General features: G+C 39.0%; 1 protein-coding gene across 19 annotated transcripts in view; it reads left to right on the plus strand.

The window, feature by feature from the left end:
* Positions 1–25,846, plus strand: part of LOC106081285 (muscle-specific protein 300 kDa) — a 315,875-nt gene that overhangs the window by 270,613 nt on the left and 19,416 nt on the right. For 17 of the 19 annotated variants that reach the window (XM_059364509.1, XM_013243150.2, XM_013243155.2 and 14 more), the window contains 5 exons: positions 2,281–2,391; positions 3,001–3,165; positions 6,980–14,170; positions 17,521–17,826; positions 25,448–25,705. In XM_059364509.1, coding sequence (XP_059220492.1) covers positions 2,281–2,391; positions 3,001–3,165; positions 6,980–14,170; positions 17,521–17,826; positions 25,448–25,705 — 8,031 coding nt within the window. The remainder of the gene's footprint in view (positions 1–2,280; positions 2,392–3,000; positions 3,166–6,979; positions 14,171–17,520; positions 17,827–25,447; positions 25,706–25,846) is intronic. The other 2 variants (XM_013243149.2, XM_013243158.2) reach the window with 1 other exon arrangement.

Below are 25,846 nucleotides of genomic sequence, written 5' to 3' on the forward strand. Positions count from 1 at the left end.
CTAACAGCATAATTTACATTATTTTAATATTTGAATTGCTAATAGTATTCAATTTCTAATAGACTGTTTCACTATGCTCAATTCCAGATTTTTTTGCATATAGTATTCCTCTTGCTCACTATTTATTCATGAGTTTCCTTTCTGAAATATGAAAAAAGTGTCTTCCAATATTTCTTAATGACTGATTAATTCCATGAGAATGAATAGTCCAATTTAGTATTTAGACCAATTAGTTTATTTCTACTCTGTCAAAAATAAACAATTCGAAACACTTGTCAATTTCACAGTCAACAAAACTTTATATTAAATTTGTCAGACTATTTGCTGAAATATGCTCAAATTAGTAGTTGTTTTCAACGTAAACAAGTTCTATATTCAAGAATTTGCAATTCAAATATTCAAGATACGATATGGTCTTATTTCATTGAGAAATTCGCAAAACATTTTTCTGTAGTGATAAACAAAATAAATTACTGAATACTTCTCTACTCATTAGCTAGGTGAGAAAATATGGGCAAAAGTTTGTCCTATGTATTTTCTTAAAAATCCCCAAAATGCCCAGCAATTATATCAGTGCAAAGTATGGAAAATATTAAGGAATCAGTAATCAAATATGTCTCAACATGTCCTGTCTGGCTAATTTTGCAGTATCCTTTGTTGATCCCAGTTTTGTCACACATTTTCCACTATCTGGGCTTCAATGACTTCAATTGAGACTTTGGGTTTTAATTGATGACTCTCTGAAGTTTTTTTTGCGGTTTTTCACAAAACATAGTTCAAAGATCTTCAATAGTTCAGAAAGAACTGAAGTAACTATAACTAAGGCCTTACGTCGAGCATCACATAAACCTACACTGATGGTTAGGTTAGGTTGAAAAAAGGGTGCAGATATTAATCCGCCCCATGCCACTATGTACATACACCTAAGCCAGTAATCGGCTTGTTATGCTCTCTAAAAACTATTAAGTAACCTCTAAAAAGAAAATTTTAAGTTAATAATCCTGTGCTACTTACACCTTATCTACACAGATAAAAATTATTTTGAAAAACAACAACTTTTGTTGAAAAATCAGCTACAAAATTTGTCAATTTTTCTGCAACAAATCAAGTTAAAATTTTTGCAACCCAAAATACAAATTGGCTGTCATATAAAAATTGGCCCTTATATAAAAATTGAAGTACTTTCAATAACTCTCAGTCAAAAATGTTGACAATAAAGAACACAAAAATTATTCTTAAAAATTCTCTATTTGTTAGTCCTATGCCCCATAACAAGAGAATACCAGGTTTCTTCACTACATTTTCAAAGTCTACATAAAAAAGAGTAATCAAATTTAGCAATACAGACAACAATTCCCACCTAAGCATTCAGAAATACCCAAAATTCCATTTTTTTTTTTAATAAAAATATAAAAACATAATTAGAAATTGTTCAATACGTTGTATAAAACCCCCAAAAATTTTTTTAATAAGATTTTGAAAAAGTCCCATATATGCAGTACAAAAATATCAAAATGTATGTTTCTTATGATTCTGAAAAACTTTCAAATTTTTCCCCATTTTTTTCATGGAAATAAAACTACTTTCAACACTTAAAAAAAATACTCAAATGAAGTGTTAAGAAACAGTAACAAATACAACCCTGTATATAATTTATGCATAATACTCTCTAAATATATTTAAAAAAAAAAACCTATCCATAGACGAGCATGTATTATTCTGTTTTGTATTTTGAAGATAAAAAAAGTTATTTCGCCTTAGCTATTAGTATTATTATTATTGGTTCTTCCTCTTTTTATAATCTTTTGTCTATGGAACGAAGCATGTGTGTTGGGGTTTTATGTACTCTATGCATTGTACATACAGGTGTATATAGATGGCCATATTGAAAAAAAAACAAAGCATTTATAAAAGTAGGTTTTTGAAAAACCTATCTCTTAGCATGTGTACATTTTCCAGTACATACAACATATGGTTTTTAGCTTTTAAGAATCTGTTTATAGCCGTTCTACATATTATTATAATTATTCTTGTATTCTTCTAATTATCTCTATTAACAACTTGCTTTTTAGTTTAAGTTATTGATCTACTACTCATAATGCGCTACATGTTGTTTATTTTTCCTCAACTCCCGCCCGCCCATTTATTTTGTATATGGTTTAATGTTAACATCAACAAAAAAAAAACGCTATTTGAATGTTTGTTTTATAATTCAATTGTTTATAACACAACACTTATTTTTATTTTGTTAATTATCCTTGGAAATCACCATAAATACAGGATGTTATTAATCAAGAAGTTGATGAATTACTACAATCGCTAAGCACGGTCGAAGGCGCCATAGCATATTTGCCACAGCACAGTTTGGATGGTATGCTGCAGGGTCTGAAGGTAAGTTTACTAAAAGAAAGAACAAATTTCCTGTTCCCCCCCAAAAACACACAATTCAATTATTTTTAAAGTCCCAGTATTCTTGTTTGAAATGCATTTTTCTTTAGAGTTTGAATTTTGAAGAATATTTTTTTTTAATATTAATAAACTAACATTGTTTGAAAAAAAAAAGTCAAAAATGTTTCTTAAAGCAAACACAAAATTCCTTATCAATACAAAGTGATTAACTCCAGTTTGTTTATTTACATAATAAAATCTCTCAAAAACCGAGAAAGAAGAACTAAAAACTGTTTTTGTTTGTGTTAAACATTAACCTTATCATTTTATTATTGTTTGCAAAAAAAAAAAAACAACAACATGCATATTTCTCACCACTCCCCGTACTTTCAGTTTGATACCTTGAGAGAATTGTGGTTTTCCCTACTTTTAGGATTTATGTTTTTGATAATTGACCCTTACAACATATTTGAGGTCTTTAGACTGTGTTAGATTTTGTAGACTAAATTCCTACATTTACAGACTATTTCTTTATATATTTTATACCTTTTTTTTTCTTTAAACATGTATCAAAAATAATTTTTATTAATGCCATGTTTTGCAATTCCATAGCTAATCCAAGAAAATCTAGAATACCAGGAACAGGAAGCTCAACGCTTGAAGACAGTCAGCCAGACTTTGCCTACAGATCCTGCCACAGAACGTCTATTGAATGAAATCACAGATCGGATAGATCTTCTATTAAGACGAACACAACAAGGCATAACCATGATAGCGGTGAGTCTTAAATTATGAAAAAAAAGCTGAAAAAAGAAGAAAAAAATCATCAAAATTAGGACAAAATTACTAGAATTAAAAAAATGAAAAAAAAAAAACATAAAACAAAAAAAAAAAAAAATAAAAAATAAAATTAATAAAGAAACAGTAAGGAAAGGCAAAAGCGAAAGCAAAACAAAGTGGAAGCTATATCTAATGATAAAAAATTTGATGGATTATAAAAAAGTGCTGAAACCAAGAAAAAAAATCACAAAAATTAGTACAAAACTACTAAAATTAAAAAAAAAACATAAAACATAAAATAAACAAAAAAATAAATAATAAATTAATAAAAAACAGTAAAACGACTGTGCAATACACTACACCTACCTTATAAGTACAAAGTGATGGACTATGAAAAATTTGATGGATTATGAAAAAGTGCTGAAACAAAGAAAAAAAATCACAAAAATTAGTACAAAATTACTAAAATTAAAAAAAAAACAAACAATAAAATTAATAAAAAACCCGATAAGGAAAGGCAAAAGTCGGGCGATGCCGAATGTATAATACCCTACACCTACCTTATAAGTACAAAGTGAGAGCTATATCTAATTCTGGACCAATGCGATGGACCTCGGCAGATGTTTTCAAATGGGTTATTAAACAATCTCTATCAAGTTATGGGCAAATGTGTTCAAACTGTAATAACTTCGGTTGACAAATGACAACATTATTGGACCTCGGCGGATGTTTAGTTTAGGTTAGGTTTGTGGCAGTCTGCCATCAGACTCCTCACTTAGACGATTTCGTCCATTGTGATATACAGGAACAGAAGAATAAAGACGCCTTCTAGTTCCTAATGTTGAATCATCCAGGTCGCTTTAAAAAGCCCAACAACCCAACGAATGTTCACATCCGCTAAATCAGACAGGTTCTCAAAGAAATGAGAACTCCTTCTGACTGCTGGTGAGGGACACACACACAAAAGGTGTTCTACAGTCTATTCTTCTTCGATGACATCAGAGCTACTGCAAAAGTCGTTGCAGTAGTTGTCAGCATGTTTTCCGATTAAACAGTGAACTGTCGTGACGGACACATTGACTGAGACGTCTGTTCTAGCCAGTGACAGTAAAGCGATAGACCTCTTTAAGTCTAGATTAGGTCACAGTTTTGGAATGCCCACAGTCCCCTCTTTGTGACCATCTATCATTCGTTGTCCTTCGGGCCTGGTCCTGAAAACTTAGCTGACATGTCGCTAGAGGAATGCCCACAGATTCCAGTTTCCCTGGAATGTGTAAAGTAGTTCCTAATCTCGCAAGCTCGTCCGCGCTTTACAATTCCCTGGCATATCTTTGTAGCCCGGCATCCAGATCAGGTGAATTTTTAACTGTTCATCCATCTCGTTGAGAGATCTCCGACAGTCGGGGGCGGTTTTTGTGTTCAGAAAAACGTTCTCCAGGGATTTAATGGCTGCTTGGCTGTCTGAGAAGATATTTATGCCAATCGTCGTAATGACATTACACAACTTCCTTAATTGTAAGGATCTCCGCTTTATACACAATGCAGTGGTCGGGTAACCTTTTCGATATGACCAGTTCTAGATCTTTAGAGTACACCCCAAAGCCCACCTGGTCGTTTAGTTTGGAGCCATCTGTATAGAAGTCTATGTAACATCTATTACCAGGGATATCGTAGATTCAATTGGTCCTATCAGAAATAGTGGTACAGTACTTTTGACCAAAAAACGGCTCTGGTAGGGTGTAATCCACACTGCCCGGAAAATCGGATATTATATCAAGGATAACACAGTGTCCGTAGTCCACTTCTGGTCATCCAACTCTTTCCAATCGCATATTCTTCCACTTATATCTACCGATACAAAGGTAATATCTAGTACCTCCTGCCTGTTCCTGGTAATAAAGGTCGGTTTATCCCCTTTATTACAAATCGCCAGATTGCAACTTATAATATATTCGATAAGCAGTTCACCCCTTTCTTTTATATCCGAACTTCCCCATATCTGGTGATGTGCATTAACATCCCTTTTTACAATGTGGCTCTTTTTCCCTGCAGAAGTGTCTTCAACAAGCAACAGGCGGCATCTCTGAATCGTGTGCCATATATAGAGAAGCCAGCCGGTAATGAGACTTATTCATTTCAAGGCTGGCTACTACTGAATCTTCAGTGCTTAGCGATGGAAGAAGAAAACCATTTAGACTACTCTTTGACAGGATACAGTCTCTGTGTCTCTCATTCCCCGTACCCTTGAGTAGTTTAAATCCCAGAATTCTTAGTCCAAGAACCATTCCTTTGCACACCCATAGTTCCTGGATAAGAACCACTTCAAATTCCCCTGTCATCGGGAGGACCTTTAGTGCCGCCAAAACGACCTTACAATGGTTGAGATTTATCTGTAGAAACCGGACCATAGTCAGGATTCAGAACTTCCCATATATAGGGAAGCCAACCAGTAATGAGACTTATTTACTTCAAGGCTGGCTACTACTGAATCTTCAGTGCTTAGCGACGGAAGAAAAAAATATTTAGACTGCTCTTTGCAAAGATACAGATTCTATGTCTCTCCTTTTCCGTACCCTTGAGTAGTTTAAATCCCGGAGTTCTTAGTCCAGGAAGCATTTCTCCACACACCCATGGTTCCTGGATAAGAACCACGTCAAATCCCCCTGCCATCAGGAGGACCTTTAGTGCCACCGAAGCGGCCATACATATGGTGAAGATTTATCTGTAGAAACCGAATCATAGGAGGCCACCGTAGCGCAGAGGTTAGCATGTCAGCCTATGAAGCTGAACGCCTCAGTTCAAATCCTGGCAAGACCATCAAAAAAAAAAAAATAGAACTATGCCATGTTAAACTTCTCTCCAAAGAGGTGTCGCACTGCGGCACGCCTTTCGGACTCGGCTGTGAAAAGAAGGCCCCTTATCATTATCCTTACTGGAATGTTCATGGGCAAAATTTGCAATTTGCAACCGGACCATAGTCAGGATTCAGAACTTCCACCAATGTTGCGTTAGCCTTGTCTTTGATTCCGCCAGGAGTTTATCCTCACAAGATTCGTTAGATCTTGTCATGATGAGCTTCCGTTCGCATCCATGGACAGGTGAGAAAACTGTGGAACTACTCTTCCTCAGGACACTGGACACTTGCGTTGTGGACGTTTCCTCCTTTGATGCTTCAATCGTTGCTGCTGTCGAAGTACTTTTTAAGTTCCGTCCTTTCCCACTGACGCACACCTTGAGTTCAGTCCATCCGGATGACCCACCCACATAGGGCTTGTCGGTTTCAGTTTCTATGCCTTCCCCTCCTGTCTCGATTGTGGCAGGGCAATTTTCAGTCTCCTGCAATTCGCCAAACTTTAGCGATGTGGTCGATAGTTCTTCAGGCAAGTGTTCAGCCACAACTGCTGAGTTGTGTCAAACTGGAGGAAACCAAGGAAAGTGGTGGCGTAGGCTATAATTAAATTACAATAAAATAAAATGAAATAAAATAAAATAAAATAAAATAAAATAAAATAAAATAAAATAAGATAAAATAAAATAAAAAAAGAGAAATTACGACAGTCCCTATTTAAGCACTTAAACACTTTAATTAATTTTATTTGAAATATATATTTTTTAACCTTAATATTGGTTGGAAAAAAATTAAATAATATTAAGAACTTATTGAACCGACTATTTTTGACAAAACAAAATTTACCAAACATCCCCCCAATTCGAAAATTTCTCACAACCATCAAATCCGAACCTTTGCCATTCTTCACTCCTTCCATATATTAAATTTTAATTTACTCTTCCCCCCACCTCCAAACAACAGAGCGCTGTGCATGGCCAAAAGAAACGCACCCAGGAATTGGAGGAATATCAGGAACATTTGAAACGCATCGAAATTTGGATACGTGAAGTTACCCAAGAGCTCAAGGATCTTGAATTGACACCAGACAGCCCCACAGATGAGCCCACATTGAAATTGCATGTGGAACGAAGTCAAAACCTATTGCGCACCCTGAAGGAAAGACAGCAATCACTCGAGGATTTGGTGGAGAAGACCAAACCTTTGCTGGCCCATGAGGATGTAGCTCCCATGGCCAATTCGCTGATTGAACAATTGCAGTATGTCATCACCATTCTGAGGGAACAAATAAATGTGGCCACCAAGCGTATTTACACCATTGAGACCAGAATTGTTGAATTGCGTCGCGCCAAGCAGGAAGAGGAACATCGTAAGAGAGTTCTCGAGGATCAAGCTATACAACCACCCATCTCCAAAGGTGATGAATCTGTGAGATCCAATGACAGCACTGTGGGATCTAGTCCCATGCCCGAAGAGGAAATTGTCCCCGCCGTTCATCATGTGGAGACTCAAACCTCTGCCAGTTTGGCCAAACCTGTGGAAGTTCCTCCCGTTGAAAGTGCCACTGTTGAGGCCCAAACTAGTTTACCCATGGATCTGGCCAAGGAAGTGGAAACTGCCGAAACTGCCATGCAGACACAAAAGGAACTTAAGCCCACAGAGAATATAACCATCACACAGATCAAACAGTATGGCCATGAGACCATTAAAATCGATACCGTTCCTAATCCTGAGGTTTCCGAGGTCAAAGAGGATGTTGAAATCGAGGCTCGTTATCACCAGAGACCCCAAGGCGACATTGAAAGGTCCACCGAATTGGTGCTTAAGAATGTGCCCTCTGTATTCGAGACCACATTTGTGGAGCCCGATGAAACCACTACCGAAGTTGTGGTTGGCCCCGATGGCAAAAAACATTTTGTCCTCAAGAAGGTCACCCGCAGTCGTCAGGAAATTGTACAACAGCAGCAGATCAGCACAATTGCCACTGTCACCGATGCCGATGGCAATATACAGGTCAAGTCCACGGACCAAATTAATTTGGAGAATGTGCAGACCATTGACACCACACCGGATGATGATAGGCACGGCTATAGCACTGTAGTCACTCAACAAACACGAGGAACTTTGGTGGATGGCTCCAACCCTGAAGCAGTGATAGTACGAGAGTTTGAAACCCCTGCTGTTGTGGAGAAATTTGAAGGCGATATCACTACCATGGTCGATCCGCAAACAGTTATCGCACCCGAAGGCGGCATCAACCAGAGTACCATTCATGCTGTAGTCCAGCAGGTCACCCGCAAGATCATTCGCAAGACGCGTAAAATCATCAAACGCATTGTGATCATAGACGGTGTAGAGCATGTCACCGAGGAAGTTGTTGAGGAACCCGAAGAGGTTGAGGTTACCGAGGAGGAAATACCTCCCGAGATCAATGTGAACATTGTGCGCACTGTCAATGGCAAGGTGGTCACCGAGGAGGAGTTCAATCGCTTAACCAAAGAGCCTGGTGTGGTTATAGAGGAGATCTGCACCGATATGCCCGAAGCTGGACCCCATAGGTCCACTCAACAGGTATTTGATATTGATTCTTCCATTATCACCACAACCAATTTGACTCCATCCACCACCACCACAAAACACGACACACAACAACAACAACAACAACCCCAGCCAATTGCTGAAACTACAACAACAGAAACTCCAGAACGTCCAGTTCAAGCACCCGTAGAAATTATTGACTTGCCTGCACATAGCGTAGAAGTTGAGAAAGTTGTCGACACGGTAGTAGTAAAACATGAACCGACAGAAGTCGTACCAACCATCAGTTCCACCGTTTCAGTCCAACTAAGCGAGCAGCCAGAGCCAGAGGCTAAGGAGGAACCCAAGGTGGAGGACCTCCAAGAGATATGGCCTGTTAAACACCACCTACAACCCACAGATATTGAATTCTCTCAACACACTGAATCCCCAGCACAACCAGCCACTGCCGCAGAGTCTGCTCCCGCATCTCCAGTTTGGCCCTTGAGTGAAGAAACCGGTTATCCAGTATCGCTGGAGAACTATGAGTTCGATAAAATCGTTCAACCCGAAGAGCCCACAACCATTGTGACAACAACTGAGGCGATTAAAGAAAGCCATCCTATAGAGCCCATAGAAGAAGTTGTTCCTCAAGAGCAGATAGTTCCCGCAAAGCCCCAGGATATCACAACTCAATTCCTTGAAAGTGAAAGACATCAAACTGCTGTGGAGCAACCCAAAGAACCTCAATCTCCTGCCAAGGCAACCATCACCATCGTAAAGACCACTGTGGAGACAAAACTACCAGGTGTGGGCCAGCCCATTGCTGAAGCAGAGGACATAACCCTTATGCTGACACAACAAGAAGCTGCCCAACCAGTCTTGCCAGATTCCGCAATGTCCCAACCTGAAAGCCTTGATACCGAAATTTCCAGCGAGGATCAATTCCAAACTCAGGAAGAAAAGCCCAAGTTGGATATAAAGTCCACGACTCAATTGTTCATTGCCGGTGAGGCCACCGCTTCACCCATAACCATGACAGCCCCATCCATTGAACGCAATGGCTCAAGCACCCTGAAAGTGGTCATGACTGAGACCGAGGAATCTGGTGAGCCTTCAGCTCAACCTAAGGTAACCATGACTATCATTGAGACTGGCAATGTTACAGTGGCCCCTGCCGATGACGACGATACCAAACGAAGTAAAAAGAAAAAGAAGAAACCGAAACCGGTAGAAGAGCCAAAAGAACCTCAAAAAGAAGAAACAGCTCCGGTGGACGAAATCGCAGCTGAAGAGCCAGAGCCTGAACCTGAGGTAGTTCCAGAGCCAGAACCCGAACCAGAGCCCTTGCCAGAACCCGAGGAAGCGTCAACAGTTTCGGAAATCGGTTATGAGGCTGAGGTGTTGGCAGGCGAAGAAGACAGTGACTCGCAAGACGGCAAAAAGAAGAAGCTCAACAAAAAGAAACAAACTGTCAAGCCCACTTCCGACGATGATAGCCATGTGCCATTGTCCTCCTTGGAATACGACGCCAGTCCACGTTCAGAGAGTCTGCCATCCGAAGGCAAAGTACATCAAGAAACTGTCCTTGAGCTAAGCCCCGATAGTGAGGCTTCCAGCATTTCCGTGGACACTACGGTCAATGTCATCGAAGAGGCTGTAATTTCACCAGAGTCCGATTCGCCAAGAGAACCCATCAAGGAAATTGTCATGCCCGTAGATGTGGTGGAACTGACCTATGTTCAGGATGAGCAACAACAGACCACACCACGTGAAGAACCCAAGCCGGAAGTGGAGGTTGTCGAGGTGGAGAAGGATGTAAAAGAAAGTCAAACCTCTCCACGTCCCAAACTGGAAGAAATTGGACAGCAAACTAGCGTAGAAGAGGCCCCAGAGAATAAGGAAACGGAATCGCAAACCATTACCATCGAAGTCAGTGAGATTGAAGTTCAAACCGATCAGGAGGAGAAACCCCCACAGGAAGAAAAGCCTGAGGAGGAAGCCAAACCCGTCATCGAAATGACTTCGGAGGAGATACAAACTGAAGATGAGGCCAAACCCGAAACAAGCCATACCTTTAGCCAGACCGTGGTGATAACCACCAGCGAGATAGAATTGCAAACAACTCCCAAAGAATCGCCACGCAAGGAACCAGAGATTTCCACTGCTGACATTGTCAATCCTTTGGTAAGAGAACTGATCGATGATTTTGCCATTGAGTTGCCAGAACCCAAGATTGAAACGTCGGATCGGACCACTGTCACTGAAGAAAAGCCCACACACGAGTCTTATGTGCAGACTTTAACACCCGAACCACAGGAAGTCACTGAAGTCGTTGAGGTGAAGCCTCCCGTAGAACAAAAGGAACAGCAAACCTCTACCTTAGAGTTGATCCTAACTTCAAACACCGATTGCCAGACTTCGCCACGTGACGAACCGCAATCACTGGAAATACCAGCATCAGAAGAGGACTCTTCCTTATCTATGTCAGAGCCGTATAATTTGGAAATTCAGACCACTGTTACCATTCCGGCTGACTCGGATACGTCTGAAGCTCAACCCGTGGTCTACGAACATACCGAAACAATTGAATTGCCCAAGAAAGAATCGAAGAAATCCGATGACAGAACTGTCGATATTTCTTCCGAAGATTTGCCTGAGTACAATGTGCACGTGGAAATCGATGATGCTCAGGGCATGGAACCCAAGATCACTGTTCAACCTGCCGAAAAGAAACCTCAAACAGTGCAACTGCAAATCACCAAGACCACAGTCATAGAAGAGTTCCCCGATTTGCCGGCCCATGTGAGTGAACAGAACAAAGTCAGCATTTCGACTCAGCAAACGTCCAAGCCTAGATCAAGGCCAACCTCAACTGTCACCATTGAGGAGGTAACTTCCCCCATGGAAGAAATAGTAGTGCCCATCACTCCAGGTCCTGATAATGAGGAACCAATGCGTCAAGAGGAAAGTCTTTGGATAAATGCCGCTGCCAACCTGCCTAAGGACCAGGCGCCCAAGGATGCCTCACAGGCTTTGATCATGTCAGAAAGTTTTTTGCATTACCCTGGTCAACAGACAATCATCATTGAGCGCCAAGACATCTGGAAAGAGGCCAACAAAAACATTGGAGGCCGTATAAAACACCTTAAGGAAGCCGAACCTCATCCCACACCGCTGAGCAATGTGCTGCACTTGGCCACCCTCTCTCAACAAATCAAGGAGGTACCGACCGAGCAACGTGTTCAAGAGGTGCATGAGAGTCTGGATCAATTGGAAAAGGCCCTGGAGACGGGCAATGAGACTGTTATACAAACAACCGTTATAACTGTCATTGAGAAGATCTCCACCTGGTTGGAGACCATCGAGTACCGCGTCTATCTGATACGCCAACAAACCAATGATGGGCCTTCCGAGGAGAAGTTGAACAACTACAATGAACTCAATGAAGAACTGGCCATCATTGGCCAAAGTGTCAATCAATTAGAGAGCCAACTGGGCAAGTCTGAGAAGTTGCAGCAGCCCGAAGTGCAACAGTGTTTGGACACATTGAAAATGCATGTGAGTGCTGTTGAGGAGAAAACTCATGACAATCAAGACCAAGATGTCAAGGATCTCGAGAAATGGAACCACTTTGTTGTACTGGTGCATCACATCTCCGGACTGTTGGAAGACTTACAGGAACGCTATGATGGCATTATTTCCCAAGATGGGACTTTGAAGAACAAATTGGGCGCTCTGGATGAATTGGAGTCGCAGAATAACTCCACCTTGGGTCAAATATCCCAACTTATGCAGAATGCCAGAGCCTTCCAGCGAGACTTCCCCGGCAAGAAGGTGCCACAAGATATTTACAATGCCCACGAAGCTTGTCGCAACATCAACAACAACATCATTGCTGAAAGGGACCGTCTGCTGCAACTGCAGGCCTTAGCCGATGAGTATGAGCAGACCTTGAAGGAGTTCACCAACATCACAGTGCTGGCCGACAAACTGGTCGAAGGGCCAATTGTGTCCAACAGCTTGGAGCAGTTGAACAATGAGGTACAAAAGCATCGCAAATTCTTTGTCAATCTTAGCCATTGCCGTGCCATGCTAGAATCCCTAGAGGAGAATATTGACAGCGAGACCAGAGAAAAGCATTCGGAATTGCACAAAGAGCTGTACAATAGAGCCACCGTTCTATTGGAAAAGGCTTCGGAGCGATCATCGAAATTGGTTCAAGCTGCCTCCAAATGGACCGTCCTGGAGAAAGGTATGAAGGATGAACTGCAGTGGCTGCAAGTGGCCCAGCAAAGAGTTCCAGATCTATCAGCCGTCACCTCGGCCGACTATGACCAATACACCACCCTGTACCAATCGTTGAGTCAGGACATCTCCCACCACTATGTGAAGATGACGCACATTTCCAATATAGCCAATAAGCTGCAGGACTTGGTTCAGGCCCCCAATCTGGTGGAGGAGACCAATGAGGCCCTCATAGTTTTGCTGAAATTGCGTGAAGAGGTTTCCGTTTATTTGCATCGCCTGCTTGTCTTTAAGGACATCTGGACCCAATATGTCAATCAAACCGACAAGATGGAAGCCTTTGTCAGGGACAGCGAGAAGGAATTGAAGATGATACAGATACCCGAATATCCTTTGGAGCAACCCATAGAGCATATGCGTCAATTCTGGGAAATCAAGGCCCAATTTGAGATGCACAACAACATACGCACCGAGGCTGGCAACAGTTTCGAAAAATCCCTGCAAGTCATACCCTTGGCCGATGAAATGTTGCAGCGCCAATTCCATGCCCAACTAGAGGATAGATGTAATGCAGTTGCCCAAAATATCGAACGCATACAAAACCAAATTGTGCGCTCCCTGTCCTCTGAGGATGTGGCTCCCGAAGACAAACTGAAGTTGGTCGAGAGGGAGTTGCAAGAAATCTATCTGACCATGACCAGCATGAAGGGTGTCATTAAGAATGATGAAGAGCTAAGTTTGTATATTGAACGCCTGCAAGTTCTACGTACTCGCGTGGGCTTCATTGGCAATGAGTTAGGCCGCGTTGGCCTTCAAGAGCCCGCTATTGAACCCGAAAAGGTTGGAGAGCTGTTTGCCCTATCGCACAAAATTACCACCCAAATAGCTGAGGAATTGGAAGGCGCTGCTGTACTCAAGCAACAGCTGCAAGCCATCCAAGAAGGCACTTCCAATCTCAGGAAACACCAAGCCAAACTCTCCGTCATCTTGGACGAGTGTGAAACTGCCGAGAAACTGGGCAATGAGGCCATTGAGAAGGCCGTTGTCGACTGCCAGTCGGTGGGTGAAGACCTGATAGGAGCTTGGCAAGAGATTATGCGCATACGTCAAATGTTGCACACGCTGCCGATGCGCTTAAAGATGTCGGTCTCACCGGTGAAATTGGAACGCGACATTTCCCAACTGCAGGACGATCACGCATTCCTTGAGAGCAAATGTACCAATATTATGACAATATTGCGTAATCGCTTAGCTCTGTGGATGCGTTACGAGCGCCAATTGGAACTGGTGCACAATTCAGTGCAAGAAACCGACTTCATGATGGAGTTGTTGAAGGTCCACGGACAAGTCGATTACGAGCGACTACGCAAGGCCACTGAACGTCTAGAGGTAAGTGTAAAAATTCTTACATATTTTCTTAACACAACAAATTCTAAAGGAAACAAAACTTTCAATTTCTGTATACGCGAATTTACGAAAAATCGAAACCACTGTTTCAAATCAGCCCGATCAATATCGATGACATCATTCGCTTTGTGTTATCGATCATTTTGCATTACCTGACCTAAGGCAAGCCTTCTTTTTGGTTTTGTTTTCATTTTTTTTTTGCTGTTTGACTGATAATACCCACAACCAACCGCCTGCCGCTTATACAAGTACCTACAATCTTGTTTATTTGCCACTGCTCGCGTTAATCTACGTACGAAGCTCCTTTATCTGGGAGCTCTTTTCCCTAATTTTTGTACCTGGCTTGTTACGGTCTTTGTTGTTAATGACCTCCTTACTCTGCTCTTTGATACTCAAAATATTACATATGGACACATTTTACGCGCCCAGACACATCCAAACATTAAGTCATTGAGTAAACAACTTTTTTTGTCCAAAATTGTTTTGTGGCTTGTGGGTGAAGTCAAAACTACGTCTCGGTGGCGCACAGTGGGTGGAAACTAAAGCTGAGCTGATTGCCAACAGTTTTTGATTTAGTTTTAGAAAAAAAAGCGTAGATCACGGAGAAAAATCCTGGTGTGTCCCTGGATGAAAATATTTCGTCCTGTCAATGCAGGAGGTACACTTGCAAGTTCTCCCAGATTGGGAGAAAAGTTTTTCCCATGATGGAGGGCTTTTGATGACATTTTCTTTTTTTCAAAAAAATATTTTTAAATAAATAATTGTTTCTTAAAAAAGGGATTTTTATTTATTTTTTTAAAATTTATAACTTTAAAATTTGCTGTCAATTATTTAGAACTTTTTTCCAAAAAAAACTATATTTTTTAATTTTTTTTTAAAAAAATATATATATTTTTAATTTTTTTTCTAAAAAAATATTTTTTTTTTAATTTTTTTCTAAAAAAAAATTGTTTTTAATTTTTTTCAAAAAAAAATTTTTTTTATTTTTTTTTTCTAAAAAAAATATATTATTTTAATTTTTTCTAAAACATTAAGTTTTTAATAATCAAAATATTTTTAATAATAAAACTTTCTAAAAAACAAAAAAAATTTTTGCAATTATTTTTTTTTTTCCAATTTAATTCTTTTGAGTTAGCCTTGAGATCATTTTGAGAAAAAAACTGAAGTAGTTTTTTTGTTCAATTAATCTTTACTTTTTGCCAATAATTCGAGATTAATTTTTGTTTTAATTTAAAATTCTTTTAACTATGTTGTTGATTTGATTTTTTCTACAAATGCAAATTTGCCCATGAAAATTCCATTAGGAATAGGGGCTACTTTTTCATGTTTAAGCCCAATGAACGGTGTGGTACAGTACGACAACGCTTTGGAGAGAAATGTTTACATGGCAAAGTACCCCACAAATGTCACCAGCCTTAGGAGGGGATAACCACCTCTGAAATTTTTTTGACAGGATTCGAACCCAGGCTTTCATTGTTTAGGCGGACATGCTAACAACTATGCTACGGTGGCCTGAAATTTTCTTTTCGAAAAACACAATTTTTTTTATTGTTTTATATACTGCTTAATTTCGTTTTAATATATATTTTTTTCTTGAAAAATATATATTTCTAAATTTTCTTTTTCTAAAAAATTACATTTTTGTGCAAAAATTGCTTTGCAAAAAAATTTTAACTTTTAATTCTTTAAATTGGTTTTAATTTATGATTCCATTTTAACTGTAGTTAATTTTTTTCTAAAAGAATAAAAGTTTGTTTGTTAAATGAGATTCTTTCGTATTTTCTGTTAAAAGGAAAACATTTTTTTTTTTAATATAAATTTTTTTCTAAAAATATTAATTTTTTTCTAAATTAAATATAATTTTTTCTAAAAAATTTATTTTTTTTTATTTTTTGCTTTTAATAACATTTTTAAGTTTTTTCGTAAATTTTTGATTCTCCTATTTGTTGACCCTTAAAATGTTTTTTTTTTTTTTCAAATTAATGCCTATAACTGTTTTATTTACCACCATAACTAAATGAGTTATAAAAAGATAATGGTGTCGTAAAACATGTTTGTTTACCCTAAATCCTTAACAAGGCCACACTCAAGTTAGTTGTTATACCTTCTCATACTCTACGTATGAAATGAAACATCTTCCACCCACTGTGCCTTGGGCTTAAAGGCAGGCAAATAACATTGGCAATATGCTTTGAATATCTGCGATAAGACAACATGAGACAAACATGTGAAATTAGTCAAAATATAAAAGACAAATATGGTTCTAATGTTTGTCTGACTTGGTTTGGGATTTTCGCTTAAACCCGTCAGGGCGGGAAGAGGTTGTCTAGCTAACTAACTGGTTGCCTATCTGACTGGGTGGGTGCTGCTGTGAATAAGAATACAAGTTAGGTAGCCAAGATATACTCTTGGGATGATAATAGGTAGCAATAGCTAGCTCTACATACAACTTCGCAGTAGGTAAATAGATGTACTGCTGCAACAACAACAATAACAAAATAAGCAAACTGTCAATGGCCATTTAGGTTTCACATTGCCGCTCTATGTATATGATGTGGTCATTGGCCGTAGGGCGGCGTTGACGGCGACGGTATGGTATGGAAAGGAAGACCTATAAGTAGCGATGACCAAATTACAACATGAAGTAATTATTTGTAGACTATAGATGAAGCAACAACGCCATAGTGCTCTAACATACACGCATGTACTTTCCATACGCATACACACTCATATGTGTTGTAATTATTTATAACAAATTAGTGGAGATTAAACAAAAAAAAGAAACCATTTACATTGTAACACTTAAAGTAATATTTTTATGGGAACCCAAAAAATTCGATTTCTGCTGACTGGGCAGATACCATTATAGGCACAGTGGGTCTTTACACTAACACACACCTTCAAGAAGAGGGCAAAGCGTCCAAAACTTTAAAGCACACACCACACGCGGAAGTAGCCAAATAGAGCAGAGAGAGTGAGTGACAACAACAACTTAGCATGGCAGCCAGCATTCATTCACTCGTGCTAACTAAGCAAGCAATCAAGTGAGCAAGTTAAACCACTTCGTTCAGTTAATACAAAACATTCGGTTCAATGAGACGCATGGTCTTGGTCGTCGGTTCGGTTTATCCTCGGTAATGGGAAATCGCCAAATGTGAGAGTCGTTTGGTATTGTTAATGTGAGAAAAATGTGACATATCACAGAAATTGAAAGTGTTGTTTTCCTTCTATGCTAAATGAAAGTGTTTCTTTAAACAATTTTGTGTTAAAATTTAAAAAAAATTTGTTTTTTTTTTCTAAACCTCTTTTTTCGTTGTTAAATAAAACAAAAGGGACTCGCTGGTGATTTACAAAATCGCGAGACTTTGTTAGATGATTTACAGACATCGGCAAAACCTCTAATCGAAACTTGTGATGTTCAAATAGTTGAACAGATCGAATCAGCCGTCCAAGAAGCTGTCGTGGCCTGGAATGATACATCCGATAATCTACAGAATTTATGTACACGCTATCAACGTGCTGTAGAACTTTGGCACAAATATCATAACGCCTCAGCTCAAGTCAAGGACTATATCGAACAACAAATGGATACGGTGAAGACCTTCAAACAACCCATGGAATCAATGCAACATGCCAAGGTAAGTGGAAAACTTTTTTCACACAAAAAAAAAACAAACAAAGAGAAAAACTCTTTTTAAAAATTCTTTGAAACAATAAACAGATCAGTAAAACACAAAAACAAATAGCTAAGCAATACACTCGGAAAATGTTTTTTACTATATTCGTTTTTCACCATTGAAAACCCATGTTCTTCACGATTACTTTTTTGAAACACTACAAAAATCTCAATGATAAAAAAAGAATTTTATTAACATTTTATCTATAAAGTAATCGCCGAAAAATATCGGGAAAAGCGAATAGGAAATAAGTACTCATTATCTCCAAAAAAAATTAAAATTTACAGTATACTAGGTTATGCTGATATTCTTGATTGGCTTGACATTTTAAGGCGATCTAGCCATGTCCATCCGTCCGTCTGTCTGTCGAAAGCACGCTAACTTTCGAAGGAGTAAAGCTAGCCACTTGAAATTTTGCACAAATACTTCTTATTAGTATAGGTCGGTTGGGATTGTAAATGGTCCATATCGGTCCATGTTTTGATGAAGCTGCCATATAAACCGATCTGGGATCTGGACTTCGTAAACCTCTAGAGGTCGCAATTCTTATCCGATTTGGCTGAAATTTTGCATGACGTGTTTTGTTATGACTTCCAATAACTGTGTTCAGTATGGTGGGAATCGGTCCATAACCTTGTATTGCTGTCGTATAAACCGATCTGGGGTCTTGACTTCTTGAGCCTCTAGAGGGCGCAATTCTTATCCGAATTGGCTGAAATTTTGCACGACGTGTTTCGTTACGACTTCAAACAACTGTACTAAGTATGGTTCAAATCGGTCCATAACCTTATATAGCTGTCATATAAATCTATCTGGCATCTTGACTTCTTCAGCCTGTAGAGGGCGCAATTATTATCCGATTTGGGTGAAATTTTGCAAGACGTGTTTCGTCATGACTTCAAACAACTGTACTAAGTACTAATTATGGTTCAAATCGGTCCATAACCTTATATAGTTGTCATATAAGCCGATCTGAGATCTTGACTTCTTCAGCCTCCAGAGGGCGCAATTCCTATCCGATTTGGATGAAATTTTGTACAACGGTTTCTCCCATGATCTTCAATATACGCATCAAATATGGTCTGAATCGTTCTATGACCTGTAACAGTACCAATATAAACAGATGTCCCTATTTTACTTCTTGAGCCCCTAATGGGCGCAATTCTTATTCGAATTGGCTAAAATTTTACACAATAATTTCTACTCCAACATTCAATTCAATTATGGTCTGAATCGGACCATAACTTGATATAGCTTCAATAGCTTTGCAATTCTTATCCTCTATCCTTTGTTTTGCTAAAAAAAGAAACCGGGAAAAGAACTCGACAAATGCAGTCCATGGTGGAGGGTATACAAGATTCGGCCCGGCCGAACCTGATATTGTCCAACATTGTACCACAATGTTGCGTGCACCTATTGAACATAGAAAATTAGAAGTTTTGGTTTTTAAATAAATCAAGATGTAATGTTGCTTACAAGATTTCGGTGAAACAACTCAAATCATCAGGCCAGTTAGCCAAATGGATTAACACACTCCCACCTACTCACGCAATGTCTCCAAAATTCACAATCAGGGCATTTGTATGTTTAAAATGCTTTTTTTTACCCATAATTAAAACAATTTTATTCCGAATTTTTGACTCAAACTTAGAACAACACCTGGATTATATTGCCTTAATATATTATTCTCGCTGAAGGCTTAATTTAATCGGTTTGAATTAAATTTCAAACGATTATCGCTTCACTTTAATGTATTCAAAAATCAATCTAAAAGTTTAAATTCAATCAGCGGCCTGAATAGGTAAACATTATTAATGTGTATTAAAAAACGTTTTCGATGATAATCACTGTTTAAACGCCCACACTTTAGCTCTAATTCCTTTAGTTATGGTGATAACAGTTTTGTTTTTTTTTTTTGAGTGCAGTCACCTTCCCTTTACAGCATTTTAAAATCTTTCTTATCATCTGCCTGAAGCATAAAATAACAAAATGAGACCATGGAGAAAAAGCAGTGGTTTCTTTTAATCTCAAAGAAAGAGTTCTGACATTTCAACAAAAGGCCTTATCAGAACTTTATTTTGTTCAAAGGCTTGGCAGTTGCTTTTTGTTTTTTGAAAACAAATAGAGGAGTGATGAATGACGAAGTTCGAAAAAAATGGTTGCTTAAAAGATAAAACTGCATGGTAAACTTTTGACTACATGTGGAGAAAAAATAGTCAGGGTTAAACAGTTGTTCTTATCCTTAGCGGATAAAATTTCTATTTTATTACAACATCCATTATAGGATGGCTGGCAGCCTTGCAGTGCGTCTATAGGGTTTTCCAAGTATTCATCGTCCTGAAGAATCACTTTTGTTGAAAACCATTTGTCAATTCTCTTTATACATTTTTTCGGAATAATATAAAAATTTTATAAAGAGTGATTTGTTAAGAGCTTGATAACTTTTTTTTTTTAAAAAAACGCATAAAATTTGCAAAATCTCATCGGTTCTTTATTTGAAACGTTAGATTGGTCCATGACATTTACTTTTTGAAGATAATTTCATTTAAATGTTGACCGCGGCTGCGTCTTAGGTGGTCCATTCGGAAAGTCCAATTTTGGGCAACTTTTTCGAGCATTTCGGCCGGAATAGCCCGAATTTCTTCGGAAATGTTGTCTTCCAAAGCTGGAATAGTTGCTGGCTTATTTCTGTAGACTTTAGACTTGACGTAGCCCCACAAAAAATAGTCTAAAGGCGTCAAATCGCATGATCTTGGTGGCCAACTTACCGGTCCATTTCTTGAGATGAATTGTTCTCCGAAGTTTTCCCTCAAAATGGCCATAGAATCGCGAGCTGTGTGGCATGTAGCGCCATCTTGTTGAAACCACATGTCAACCAAGTTCAGTTCTTCCATTTTTGGCAACAAAAAGTTTGTTAGCATCGAACGATAGCGATCGCCATTCACCGTAACGTTGCGTCCAACAGCATCTTTGAAAAAATACGGTCCAATGATTCCACCAGCGTACAAACCACACCAAACAGTGCATTTTTCGGGATGCATGGGCAGTTCTTGAACGGCTTCTGGTTGCTCTTCACTCCAAATGCGGCAATTTTGCTTATTTACGTAGCCATTCAACCAGAAATGAGCCTCATCGCTGAACAAAATTTGTCGATAAAAAAGCGGATTTTCTGCCAACTTTTCTAGGGCCCATTCACTGAAAATTCGACGTTGTGGCAGATCGTTCGGCTTCAGTTCTTGCACGAGCTGTATTTTATACGGTTTTACACCAAGATCTTTGCGTAAAATCTTCCATGTGGTCGAATAACACAAACCCAATTGCTGCGAACGGCGACGAATCGACATTTCACGGTCTTCAGCAACACTCTCAGAAACAGACGCAATATTCTCTTCTGTACGCACTGTACGCATTCGTGTGGTTGGTTTAATGTCCAATAAAGTAAACTGAGTGCGAAACTTGGTCACAATCGCATTAATTGTTTGCTCACTTGGTCGATTATGTAGACCATAAATCGGACGTAAAGCGCGAAACACATTTCGAACCGAACACTGATTTTGGTAATAAAATTCAATGATTTGCAAGCGTTGCTCGTTAGTAAGTCTATTCATGATGAAATGTCTAAGCATACTGAGCATCTTTCTCTTTGACACCATGTCTGAAATCCCACGTGATCTGTCAAATACTAATGCATGAAAATCCTAACCTCAAAAAAATCACCCTTTATTTCTCTGTTTGCGAGCATATTCTAGCTCTAGATCATTTAAATTTCACGCTTTCTATACAAAGAATAGCATAGCAAAGACTTTATAAAAGTTTGGCAAGAGATTGCTGTTGGCAAAAAATACTTTGATTGGCATGGTGGACCGCACCATGGCTATGACAGAACATTTGTTGCACTAGCCAAACGTAGAATAGCGTTCCAAGTGCCTCGATCTTCGGCCGAACTTTGGATACGCACCACCACGGGTGTATATGCTTCAAACCCTTAACCGAGATATCGGTATATATGACAGCTATATCTAAATACAGTCCGATCTGATCCATATTTGAGTCGGATGTTGGGAGATCAAAAACAACCCACTGTTTCAAATTTCAGCGAAATCGGTTAAAAAATAAAGATTTTATGAGCTTCAGAACCTTTATCGGGAGATCGGTCTGTATGGTAGCTATATCTAAATATAGTCCGACCCGTACCATATTTGGGACGGATGTCGGGAGACCAAAAAACCCATGGTTTAAAATTTCAGCAAAATCGGGTAATAAATAGAGCTTTTATCGGCAGATCAGTCTATATGACAGCTATATCTAAACATAGTCCGATCTAAACCCTACTTGGGTCCTATTTTGGGAGGCTTAAAATAACCCACTGTTTCAAATTTCAGCTAAATCGGGTAATAAATAAAACTTTTATGGGATTCAGACCCTTTATCGGCAGATCGGTCTATATGGCAGCTTTATTATACCTACCACCGAAGGATGGGGGTATATTCATTTTGTCATTCCGTTTGCAACACATCGAAATATCCATTTCCGACCCTATAAAGTATATATATTCTTGATCAGCGTGAAAATCTAAGACAATCTAGACATGTCCGTCCGTCTGTCCGTCTGTCCGTCTGTCTGTTGAAATCACGCTACAGTCTTTAAAAATTGAGATATTGAGCTGAAATTTTGCACAGATTCTTTTTTTGTCCATAAGCAGGTTAAGTTCGAAGATGGGCTATATCGGACTATATCTTGATATAGCCCCCATATAGACCGATCCGCCGATTTAGGGTCTTAGGCCCATAAAAGCCACATTTATTATCCGATTTTGCTGAAATTTGGGACAGGGAGTTGCGTTGGGCCCTTCGACATTCTTCGTCAATTTGGCTCAGATCGGTCCAAATTTGGATATAGCTGCCATATAGACCGATCCTCCGATTTATGGTCTTAGGCCCATAAAAGCCACATTTATTATCCGATTTTGCTGAAATTTGGGACAGTGAGTTGCGTTGAGCCCTTCGACATCCTTCGTCAATTTGGCCCAGATCGGTCCAAATTTGGATATAGCTGCCATATAGACCGATCCTCCGATTTATGGTCTTAGGCCCATAAAAGCCACATCTATTATCCGATTTTGCTGAAATTTGGGACAGTGATTTGCCTTAGATATCTTTCTTCTATTTGGCCCTGATCGGTTCAGATTTGGATATAGATGCCATATAGACCGATCTCTCGATTTAAGGTTTTGGGCTCATAAAAAGCTCATTTATTGTCCGGTGTAGCCGAAATTTGGGACAATGACTTGTGTTGGGCCCTTCGATATTTGTCTTCAATTTGGCTCAGATCGGTCCAGATTTGGATATAGCTGCCATATAGACCGATCTTTCGGTTGAACAATGACTTGTAGTTATAAGCATTTGGTCTAAATCGGATGATATCTATAGAGCTGCTATGGGGCTTAAGGTATGCATTTTTCACTGGATTTTGACGAAATGTGGTTCACATATATGCCCGAGGTGGTGGGTATCCAAAGTTCGGCCCGGCCGAACTTAACGCCTTCTTACTTGTCTAAATATAGTCCGATCTGAACCATATTTGGGTCAAATGTCGGGAAGCCTTAAACTACTCACTGTTTCAAATTTCATCGAAATCGGATAAAAAATAAAGTATTTTGTGGTCATTAGACCCTTTATCGTCAGATCGGTCTATATAGCAGATATATCCAAATATGGTCCGATTTGACACGTTCAAGAACTTAATCAGCGTGCATCAAAAAGACGTATCTGTGCATTGGTTTTAATAGAAACCATCAAATTTTACATGACACAAAAACAGTTTTCGGAAATCTCTCCCAAGAATTTTCAAAAAATTTGTTGTTTGAATTTTTGAGCTATAAAAAATTGCTGACAAGAAAATTTTCTCCCAAAACATGACCATGAAAAATTTGATTGAAATATGATTCTAAGACCCAACAATTGTTGATTGTCTTGACATTCTAAGTCGATTTAGCCTTGTCCGTTCATCTATTTGTTCTGTCGAAAACACGCTAAGTTTCGAAGAAGAATTTTCTAATACTTTCTACTAGTGTAGGTCGATTAGGATTGTAAATGGGCCAAATCGGTCCATGTTTTGATATAGCTGCCATATGAACCGATCTCCCGATTGGATTTTTTAGCCTCCAGAGGGCGCGATTTTGCTGAAACTTTACACGTAGTGTTTTGGCTTGACTTCCAATAACTATACCAAGTATGGTTCAAAATCAGCACATAACCTTATATAGCTGCCATGTAAACTTATCTTCAAATTTGACTTCTTAGGCCTCAAGAGGGCGCAATTCTTAACCGATTTGGCTGAAATTGTTTTCTACCAAGTATAATTTAAATCGGCCTAATATATCTGTCATATAAACCGATCTTCAGATTTGGCTTCCTGAGTCTCTAGAAAATGCAATTATTATACGATTTTACTGAACTTTTTCACATAGATTTTTATTTCCAAATCGGTTCATATGCCATATTAACCGATTTCTCGGTTTGACTTTTTGAACCTTGAGAGGGTGCGATTACTATCGGATTTGGCTGAAATTTTGAACTTGATATTTTTTTCACTTCTCACAGGCCCAACTAGGCCTGGGCCTAGTGTTTTAAATGGTACGAAAATGCATTCCAACCAAAAATCTCTTAAATGGCAATACCCGACGAACACCCGACGAATTTGTATCAGTAAAATCCTTCAAAGTTTTTTTTTTCAGTGTACAAACCATTAGTCTTCAGAACTAACCAATATCGAGTAATTCATATAACGTGTTACGAAGAATTAATGTCAAAAACAACAAACACACAAAAGAAAAATAAAGTATTTAGTCATACAAATATGGTTAAGTATACATTCATGTATGTCGCCATGTATGCCATAAGAGCGGGGGACCCATGTAATGGAGACCAAACAACGAAAAAACACATGCTCAACTCCAACGCTACCAAACACAAGTCAAAAGCCAAATCAAATGGCCCTTCTTCTAACACCAATACCAATCATTAGGTGAATATGACTTTTAAGTTGGCCGACTGACGGACTGATGACTGACTGACTGACTTGTCGCCAGTTCCCATATGCGTGTATGGGACCATTTAACATTTGAATGGCCATGCGGACGCTTGGCAAACAAACGATGATGACGACAAGAAAAAAATCGATAATATTTTAATTAAATATTAAATGTGGAAGGAAGCCTCACTCAAATGGCAAACCACAGTATGTGACATATTAAGGCAATTTTACAAAAGCCAGAAGAGAAACAACAAACATTGCCATACCTTCCCCACTTCGAGTTGAAACTTTACAAAAATAACTCGGCCAATAGCCTGAGGACTTTCTCTCGCACAAAACAAACTCTGCGAATAAGGTATTTATAGCCCTACTAAGGCAACAACGGCTGAACCAAATATTTTTCCTAACCCAATGCACTTTCTAAATTTAGCCTTTTTTTTGGCAAGGCAGTTTGTCTGATCTGTTCAGTTCAGTGTACCGACAATTCTCTTAATTCTATGCCATTTCTATTTCTAATGTCCGTTTTTTTGTTTTTGGCCATTTGCAGAACTGCCAAGACAATTTGAACAATCAGGATGACAAGCTATTGGAACTACGCGAAATGGTATCGAAAATTGCCGTTGATATTGGCTTGGACTCGTCCAACTTTATGCATGGCGAATTAGAGGAGCTAGGCCAGCGTCTGGAGAATTGCAAGGAGACCATTACCACTTTGGCCAATGTGGCCGAGGCTCAAGAACGTGAACGCAAAGAAATCGAAAAGAACTGCAGCGATGCCAAGGAATACTTCAACAATGTGCGCCAGGTAAGTTTAACTTAACTCTACTGCTCGTAACGGTTTCGAGTCGTAATTACTGCTAAATGTATGCCTATGTCTTAATGACTATGGCTTTGGGCCAGCGTTTAAACGTTAGGTAATTATCGAGGTGTTTTAAATTGCCCTAGC

Source organism: Stomoxys calcitrans, chromosome 3 (genome assembly GCF_963082655.1).
Source record: "Stomoxys calcitrans chromosome 3, idStoCalc2.1, whole genome shotgun sequence".
Lineage (NCBI taxonomy): Eukaryota > Metazoa > Arthropoda > Insecta > Diptera > Muscidae > Stomoxys > Stomoxys calcitrans.